Source organism: Terrapene carolina, unplaced genomic scaffold, assembly GCF_002925995.2.
Source record: "Terrapene carolina triunguis isolate 2854851 unplaced genomic scaffold, T_m_triunguis-2.0 Scaffold174, whole genome shotgun sequence".
In the NCBI taxonomy this organism is placed as follows: Eukaryota; Metazoa; Chordata; order Testudines; family Emydidae; genus Terrapene; species Terrapene triunguis.
This window is the reverse complement of record NW_020664525.1, coordinates 246,444-256,523: the sequence shown is the minus strand read 5'-3', so window position 1 is coordinate 256,523 and position 10,080 is coordinate 246,444. Positions and strand designations below refer to the sequence as shown.

Here is a 10,080-nt window from a genome sequence, read left to right as displayed (position 1 = left end):
TGCAGTCCTCCCGCACAGAACGCAGCTAAAGAGCCATGTCCCATAAACAGAAGGCCTGGGGTCATTCACTGTGATAATCAAATTGCTATTCTCTCATTATTAATTATTTGTATTATGGTAGAGCCTAGAAGCACTGGTCATGGCCCAGTTCCCTCGTGTGCTAGGCGCTGTACAAATACAGAACAAAAAGACAGTGCTTGCCCCATGGAGCTTACTGTCTAAATATAAGACAAGAGCTGACAGAGGGATACAGACAGACTGGGGAGCACAAGGAAACAGTGGGGCAATGCAGGTTAACATGAGAGGCAGTGGTCTCAATGCCTCAGTGGCGTATTATTGTCACATTTTACAGCGGTTAAAGTAGTGCCTGCATAAGTCTTTCAGTACTTCGGGTCAATTGTTCCAAGTTCATAGTGCAAAATAAACAAAACAGAAGTACATGCGTCTATAACAATCTCTGAGAGACGCGCTGGAGAGTAATTTTCTCCTCGCAGCCGCCTTCCGAGGAGACTTCCCTCTTTACTTGTTCTCTTTGAAGGTTGGCTGTCCCTTGCAGAACTGCTGTGGGGCCTCGCTTCCCAACTGACTGGCAGATTTACCTTGCATCACTAGGGCCATGGGGATGCCGCACAATTGCCACCTGGAGTGTGGCCTGATACCAAGGAGCAATTAAGCTGGGTATCCACAGCTGAGACAAATATAATGTTTTAGCAGATATTCCCTGAGTTAGGAACATAAGAACGGCCATACTGGATCAGACCAATGGTCCATCCAGCCCAGAATCCTGTCTTCTGATGGTGGCCAATGCCAGATGCTTCATAGGGAATGAACAGAACAGAGAAATTATCATGTGATCCATCCCTGTTGTCTAGTCCCAGCATCTGGCAGTCAGAAGCTAGGGCCACCCAGAGCGTGAGGTTGCATCCCTGGCCATCTTAGCTAATAGCCATTGATGGACCTGTCCTCCATCAACTTATCTAATTCTTTTTTGAATGCAGTTATAATTTTGGCTTTCACAACATCCCCTGGCAATGAGTTCCACAGGTTGACTGTGTGTTGTGTGAAGAAGTACTTCCTTATGTTTGTCCCCTAAAAAGAATGGCTCAGGTGTGGGAATCTCTTTTTGTGGTGTTCTCTAGTGACGACACACAGCCTTAAAAGAGCAGGTATGCACGTACACTGAAATGTCTTGACTTTGATGTAATGGGGCAATGTGTTATGTGTGTTAGGTGCCACATGCAATGCAGCTTTGATCCACGATTGAGGACTTTGGGTGCTATGGAAATAAATAAATAAATAAATAATGCTCATTGTAATGATGATGTAATCCATAGTAAAAAATATCCAGGATCCAACTCATCCGTCCGTCAATAAAAAACAGAATAAACAGGGGCCAAATTCAAGTCATCAGGAGATTTTGCAGTTTAAGGCCCATCATTTAGAGACAAATTTTTCCTACGGGTGTGAGTTTACAGCCAATGCACCACTGGACACCTTGCCATGTGAAGATAAAGCCCTCTCTGCAGCCACACACTGCACATCGAGGGTTTGGCTTCATGGGCACGGTATTAGTTGGGATGATCCATTTAAGTGCGCTACTTTCTTGGGAACAAATCCCATTTGAAATAATGCAGAGAGATTTAGCTTAGCAAGAATAGCTGGATGAACGAGGGCATTCTGTTTGCTGTAGAGTACAAGGCAGGCAAAGCCACAGAAGAAACTCTGGGTCTTTCTCTTGGAGAGCTGGAAGGGGTCTCTTGGCACAGGGAGAACAACTCAGCTGCCACAATTTTGTGCATGAAAACATAGCCTATATCAAATTGTAGATTGGATTTGCAAAAACAGGAGCTAGAGCACGGGACTGGGACACATGGTTTTATTCCCGGCTCTGCCACTGGCCTGCTGGGTGACCTTGGTCAAGTCACTTCCCTTCCCTGTGCCTCAGTTTCCCCATCTGTAAAATGGGGACAATGATACCAACTTCCTTTGTAAAATGCTTTGTGATCTACAGATGAAAAATGCTGCATCAAAGCTGGGGATTAATATTATTTGTATTACTAGTGGTCTACCTCTGCTTCCATTGCAGACGGATGTCAATGGTATCACAGCCATTGATGGGTGCCTTTGAAACTCCCTCTCAGTATCTGTGAGACTTTGAAAATAATGGGAACAAACTGTTGCAGGAAATGGAAAGACACAGCTGCTCCCTCACCTCTGCACTACACCAATCTCCTTTCTTACTTCATTTCTGTGTCTTAGAACTTCTGCCCATCAAACATTGCAGGGGGCAGGGGAAGGAGAGGAAAGCACCTAGCATGTTGTGGGAGCTGTGCAGAATAACACACATTTGCCATCAGCACCAGGCTAAGATAAATGATAATTTAGGAGAATGTAGCTTTTAAGGCAATAAGGCCTAGATCCACAGAAGGATTTAGGCATCTAAATATCTTTTGAGAATCTGGGGCTGACTGGAAAGTTAAGAGTAGAGATCAACCCAAACCCAGATCTGGGACCTGTGCACCATCAAACGTAGGGGATGCTTGGATCCAGACACTGAGCCAGATTTTGTGGCTGACCCATATTGCTATATAATGCACCAAACCAAAACCCCAGGTCAGAACATTCGCAAAGTTCAGATCCTTGTCAAACTACCTCCAAACTCTAGGTGTGTTTGGAACACTGATGAATCAGCTAAGCTACAGGTTATATACACATATAAATGGAGTCTTCAATATGTTCTAGTAAGAAACCACTCTGATGTTGTAGTGGAATGTGGAATGTCAAAGACAGGAAACATACTTGATTGACCATCAAAGACTCCATCAACAAACATACTCCGACAGAGCTGGCAATTCTTAGCGCTGGTGAGCGCACTGGTCACACACTTAGCAACAGTGCAACTCTTGTGCTTTTTTGACCCTGCACTTGTTTGATTTTTTTCCCTACACCTAATAGTGCAGCAAAGAAAATAGCAAACATTTCGTGCTTGTATTACTGTGGCACTCAGAAGGCCCAAGTGAGATGAGGGCCCCAGGGTGCTAGGAGCTGTACAAACGGACCCTTACCTGAAGAGTTCCCAATCTAAATAGACAAGACAGAAAGGGAGAGAGAATGAAAGTGTCTTACCCAACAGACAGAATCTGGCCTCTGCTCTCCACATTGGCTTCCCATAGAATAGCAAGCCATGTTCAAGGTCTCAGTCCTTATCTTTATAGTGCTCAATGGCCTGGGCCCAGGGTAGCTAAAATATCACCTAAAGTTCAGCAACTCCACTCCTAAGGCACAATGAAAATCTGTGCAGGAGCCTCAGCAGGAAGGAATCTGGCCCTCAACTCTTTACAGCTCCGCCACTGGTGTATATGGGCAGAGCTGCCCAGAAGACAATGCCCATGTACACCAGCTGAGGTCCTGTCCCTTGAGCTCTGCTCACTAGTCATCCCACAGATTGAATCTATTGCCCCATGTTAAGTATCCTCACACCTCTTGTCAACTGTCTGAAATGGGCCATTTTGATTATCACTACATACGTTTTTTTTCTCCTGCTGATTATGGCTCATCTTAATTAGCCGCTTAGAGTTGATATGGCTACGTCTACCTTTTCACGTTCTGTATGTATATACATTTCCTTACTATATGTTCCATTCTATGCATCTGAAGAAGTGGGCTGTAGCTAGGGTGACCAGATGGGATGAAGAAAATATCGGGACGCATGGGGGGGGGAGGGGGGGAGTCCCGCCGGCGTAGCAAAAAAACCAAAAACAAAACAAAACCAGGAGTGCGAAATATCAGGACAAATTGCGTCCCGACCAACATAGGTCAGGACACGGGACAAACGCCTAAATATCGGGACAGTCCCGATTTTATCGGGACGTCTGGTCACCCTAGCTGTAGCCCACGAAAGCTTATGCTCAAATAAATGTGTTAGTCTCTAAGGTGCCACAAGTACTCCTGTTGAGTTTGTTTGTGGCATTTTCAGTCTGCACATTTAGTTTTAAGTTTGCTTACATTTTAGTCAGTGCATATTTAGGTCCCAGAGGGTGGAGCTGGGAATGGCTTGGAGTCCCCTTTGTTCTAAAGGGCTAGCTGCGGCAAACAGGACCAGGTATAGTAATTAGACTGGACAACCACTTAATCACAGCTCAGTATCTCTTCTCAGTTCAATCAATGGCCTATAGCCAACTCCCCCCATATCCCAGTGAAACGCATAGCACAGTTGCAGCCTGCCCTTGGGAATCAGAACACAAGCTGGCCCCATCTAGGTTAGGAAATTTGCCAAGGCTGCATGCTGCAGTAAAACGTGCTTCTTGAGGCACAGTTGTGTGAATGGGATGTCTTGGTTAAGTTGTGAGATGCAGCTAGAGGAAGCATGGTTTAGTAGATCGAGCACTGGCCTGGGTGGCAGGAGACTCAAGATGTGGTCACTGGCTATGTGACCTTAGGTGCGTGCATGGGCTCACTGCTGTGCATCTCTGTTGCCCCTGCCCCACTTGGTCCATTTCGCATGTAAAGCCCAAATCCTCCTCGGTATTGAAATCAATGGGAATTAGGCACCTAAATGCTTTTGAGATCTGGACCTAAGCTGTTTTGAAGAAAGGCTGTCTGTGTAGTGCTAGAATGATGGGGCCCTGATCTCAGCTGAAGGCTGCAGATGCTGCTATGGTGCTAATAATAATGCACAAGTGCCATAGTTTAGCTGAAATAATGTACCTGAGGCACTGATCTGGAACCTGGTTAGACCAGCCTCAGGGCTGCAGTGAAGTGCCCCTAAGGCCTGTTGTGGCAGCTGGGACGTGCCAGAATGCACTTAACACCCTGGCCGTGCTGCCAAAAACCACCCCCCCCCACCCAGTACCTCACACCGGGAAGTCCCCACACTGACTTTAAAAGTGCTTGGCCCAGCATGGAGCTTTAGCAGGGCAGAAATCTGCCTCCATAACTCTATATGTAACTAACAGCCTCTCTAGCATACTTTACATTCATGTGTTATCCATCATACAGGACTCTAGCCTTGCTCCTGCAAAGACTTATGCCCGTGCTTATCTTTATGCACTGTGCATACAATCCCTTTTAAGTCAACAGGGCTACGCATGCTGCGTAAAGCTAAGCAGGTGTGTAAATCTTGGCACACATGGGACTGATGTGTACATCATGTTTGGAAAGCCCCCCACAGCAACATCACGGTGCACCTTCAGGAACATGTCCCGACTTCACAGCATGATACACACATCTCGCTTATCAACAGCTCCCACCTTGAGCACTCTGTGCCACACTTTATTTGGCAGGTGAACAGCAACCGAAGTCCTGATGTTTCTAAATTCACTATTGTTAGCAGGACCAATGTTCAGAGAAGCCATGCAATCGCAGAGCTCCCTGTCCTCAGCTGCTGTTGTAGGTCTGGTGTAAGTCAGAACTATTATTTTTTCCTTCATTATTTATTTTAGTCATGACTAGAGAACCCCGTGCACTAGGTGCTGTACTAATGCATAGTGAGGGACAGGCCCTCATCTGAAGAATTTAGTCTCACTAGACAAGACAGACAATGGTGTTATCTACATTTTACATATGGGGACATGAGGTGCAGAGAGATTAAATTATTTGCCCAACTTGCACAGGGAGTTTTTAGCTGCACTGGGAATTGAACTCAGTGTCCTGAGTCCCAGTCCTGTGATTATCCACAAGATTATCTTTCTCTGAGGCGGTGTAGCCTGGTGGCTAGTGCACTGCACGAGGACTCGGGAGACCTGAATTCTATCCCTGGCTCTGCCACTGGTTGACCTTGAGCAAGTCATTTCCCTTCTCTGTGCCTCTGTTTCCCCATCTGTAAAATGGGGATAATGATACCGACTTCCTTTGAAAAGTGGTTTGAGAGCTATGGATGAAAACACGTTGAATTATTAAGAGAAAGAACAAAGACTTCTGTCAAATTCTTCATCGTATAAATAATTTATTTCAGTTCACAGCATCATGTTTGCATCTTTTTTTTTTTTTTTTTTTAAAAGAGGAAAGATGGAAAGAACAGAGGATGGATGACAAGATAAAATGAAAAGTTATACTACATAACATGGCATTTTTCTTAAGTTCCAGGTACACTGTGAAGACAAAGTCTGAAATGTGACTGGCATCTCAGGACATCTGCTGAAAAAAAAAAAAAATTTTTTTTTTTTCCTCCAAAAAAATTGTTGTGAAGACACACAACCTGGAGTAAATCCAACTGTGATTTTAGAACAGCAGACTAGGTAAAGCTTTTCTGTAATCACGGTTTCAGAGGACTCAGTTGCAGATAACACAGCTCAACTCAGCCCTAGCACTCAGGAATAGTCATTACAGTCCTGAAACACTGTAGAAATACCAATGACCCTGTTAACTACTAATTGGAGAAGTATTTTAACTTACTGCAAAAATGTACAACTAGTGACCATGACCCTGGATCTATTTGGCCCCTAGCCAGCACAGTGCCTAAACATATGCATAAAGTTAAGCACATCCTTCAGTGCTTTTGCTGGATAGGGATCAAATTAGGCAATGCTTAAGTAATTTGCTTAATTAGGGCCAGTTTAACTGACTGTCCAGTAAGGAGCCAATCCTGCAACTGCATGTCCTATTTCCACAAACAGTTCCATTTAAATTAATGGAACTATTTGCCTCAGTAAAGTTGTCTGCAGGATCAAGAATCAAGTCTTGACAGTGGGGGAAAACCCCCCTGTAATATGTGTTATTTTTAAAGCATGACAGGTTTTGATCAGAACCTTTTTATTTAACCCCTAAACACTTTTAACATTCAAAACAAAGGTTGGAGCATTTGGCTTCTGCAGTGTCACAAAATAAATATATTCTCTCTCTCAATAGTGTGGAACTACCAAATGTCAAAGTGCTTCAGAAAGTGTTTCATGTGAAGGCAAAGAAAAACAAAAAATTCCAATGAAACTGTACAGACCCTCCTGAAATGATGGGACCAGCCCACTTCTTAGATTAGTGAAGCAGTCACTACTCCTGTAAACTGGAATCTTGCAGGCATCTAAATACCATTTGGTTTCAATATTGGATTTCTACAAAATGCTATTGGGAAAGTACTGAGTTCATTGCTGAAAAGGAGAATCAGCTGCCTGAAAGTCACCCAGGGTTTTTCTTTGTTTGGGAAATGCACTCAAGCAGAAAGCCAAATACTTCAGTCACCAGAAATTCTCACAGGACCATGTTAAGACCACTGAACCACAGGTGTGGGACACTGGTATGCAAAAAACTGCTTGCTGCTGATTTCCAAACTCTCTTCTTGTTATGAAATTCTGAGCATCAGAATTTTCTCATTGTGAGGTGGGTTTCCATGAGAGAGAGACTGACCAAGAAGCAGCCAGCTTATGTATATTTAGGGTCCAATCCTGTGCTCAGTGAAGTTAATGTCAAAACACCAATTGATGGGGAAGGGCCAGCCAGCCAGGATCTTGCTAAAACACTGGGCTTGATCCTGCACTAGTGAAGTGATTGGAAACAAGTCTAAGCCTGTTGTACATTTACTGCACTAGGACAATCTCCCCTTGCATGCTTTGCAGCTAGGACTCTCAGCCTTGAACGTTAAAAACCTTTGGTTGTATCATCAAAAAGTTCTTAAAACTTCCACTTCGCACTCTGCTCTGCACTCCAATATCCCTTTGCGTTAGAGATTTTGCAAACTCTTGCCATTTTGGGTGGTACAAGTTTAGCTTAGCTGCCTAATGTTTGTATTCTGGTGATCCAAGTACTGGCTTGATTCACAGTCCATGTTTATACCAGAGTTTAATTAGCAACTCTTGTGCTTTTCTGTTTGCTTTTATATCCATGCAGATGAGGTGAACTGTCATCCAGCAGTGTCATGAGGCTTATTTTTTTAAATGGAGTGCGCAAATTGAATCAACCAGATTGAACCAAATTAGACAATCCGAACATGTCCCCACCCTGTAGGCTACAGCAATAAAGTGGCAAGACATACTGCTTACCATTGCTACAGGATAGTCTGTTAAAAAAAATAAAATAAACCTTTGAAAATGAAGAGATGCTTGAGAACCCTTCATGGCAAAATTCATACAGAACCCCTGTTAGCAAACAGCTTAAAACTCAGCACCAGTCAACAGCTGGTCACAAGCCATCCAGCTGGCTCTATAGCTTTAAATCCCCCATGGATCAATACATTTCTCTCCTTAGATAGACTTTGTTTTTAAAATAGGATGGGCACCCTCAGTTGAAACAACTGGGCATTCCCTTTAAGCACAACAGCTACTGCAAGCAGTAGTGTATCATTCATTCATTCCAGGGCTTCATAGATTTTGTTGGTCTGATTTGTTGTGTGAGATAATGACCCACATATGGACTGAATCCGAAGGGGGTGGGGGGAAGGGGAGGTCTGGTGCAACCTGAAAAGCAGTTCTCCCAGGAGGCTCACCTTACCTATCCACCATTCAGCAAGATGTATTGGCCTGTGATTTCCTACCACAGTTTTCCAACCACAAAACAGATGCCTCAGCATCCAGTGCTTCCTGGAGCAGTATTCCCCCCAACACACACACACTTTTTTGTTTTGTTTTTAAAGATCCACCGACAGGAGCAAATTCAAGCTCAGTTTCACAGGGGCCAGCCCTGTTGCATCAAGCTCCACCGCAAATACTCCGATTTAAAAGGAAAGGCAATTCCCTCCCAAGCTCAGAGGCGAGCTGATCTGATCGTCCGGGGGGGTAAACAGCAGCCGCTTCACCCAGACGCCAGCCTCACCCACCTCCTAGTCCTGCCAGCAAGTTAAGAGCAGTGGCGACCCCAATGAAAGGCGCTGGGGGGCCGAGCGCCCGTCTAGACACAGACACTAGGGAGGCCGGCCCGGCAATGTTTCAGGCTAGCGGGGTTTGAGCCCGGCGGTTATCGTTTCTTCCTCTGCTTGAGGGACTTCCTGCGCTTGAGGATCATCTCGTAGAGCTTGTCCATGCCCTCGGTGAGCCCCTCGCCGATGATGGCGCAGGCGGGCTGGACGTGGTAGGTGGTGGAGGGGGCGAGCTCATGCAGCGCCAGCTGCTTCTCCAGCTCGGCCACGGGCAGGGACTTGGGCAGGTCCTGCTTGTTGGCGATGACCAGCAAGGGGGTGCCCTGGTTCTCGGCGAACTTGGTCACCTTGTGCAGCTCGGTCTTGGCCTCCTCCAGCCGGTCCACGTCCACCGAGTCCACCACGTAGATGATGCCGTCGGTGCAGCGGCTGTAGGACTTCCAGAGCGGCCGCAGCTTCTCCTGGCCGCCCACGTCCCAGAAGTGGCAGCTGATGCCCTTGGCCGTGCCGTTGCTCAGCCGGATCTTCTCGGTGTTGAAGCCGATGGTGGGCACCGTGTTGACGAACTCGTTGAACTTGAGGCGGTAGAGGACGGTGGTCTTGCCGGCCGAGTCCAAGCCCAGCATGACGATGTGCAGGGACTGGAAAGCGGAGATGTTGGAGGAGATGTTCCCCATGGCCCCCCACCACCTCCGCCGCCGGCGCAGCTGGGATCTGGCCAAGCCACGGGAGGGGTTTCAAATCGGGGGCTTTTTTACAGCGCGCCCATCCCCGTCGCGACGGGGCGCTGCAGCAATCCCCCCGGGCGCGCTCTCAGCAGCCGCCCCGCGCGGCGCGGTGTCCCCGGCAGGGGCAGCCCAGGGGCCGGGGCTGCAATCAGCGCAGCCAGGGCGCGATCAGCCCGGAGTCCACGCTAGGAGCCTGCGGGGCCATCAACCACTCAGCCGCCGCCTCTGGGCTGGGTCCGGCCGGGCTCCCTCCTTCCCCTGCTCCGCGGGCGGGCGGACCCTTCCCGTGGGGGCGGCCGGGAGACACGCGGCCCCCAGCCCCGGATCAAGTCCTCCGAGCGGCGCCCGCCCCGCTCATTCCGGGGCGCCCTGTCCCTGGCCAGGCGCGCTGCCCCCGAAAGCGCCGCTCCGCTCGCTCCGGCTCCCCCTTCGGCTCTGAGCTAGGAAAGCAGCCGCAGTTCAATCCATCAAACCCCGCCCCCCGACACACCCCGGCGCCGGCGAGGCAGGCGCCTTAAAAGGGCAACGACACGCCCCTCCGCCGCCACCTCTCCCCCCCCGGGCGTGAAT

At 47.6% G+C, this 10,080-nt stretch overlaps 1 protein-coding gene across 1 annotated transcript; it reads right to left on the bottom strand.

The window, feature by feature from the left end:
- Positions 1-8,732: 8,732 nt before the first annotated feature.
- Positions 8,733-9,754, bottom strand: LOC112104175 (ADP-ribosylation factor-like protein 4C). The gene has a single exon (XM_029912061.1). The coding sequence runs from the start codon at positions 9,457-9,459 to the stop codon at positions 8,881-8,883; it is 579 nt and encodes a 192-aa protein (XP_029767921.1). The 5' UTR covers positions 9,460-9,754; the 3' UTR covers positions 8,733-8,880.
- Positions 9,755-10,080: the final 326 nt, after the last annotated feature.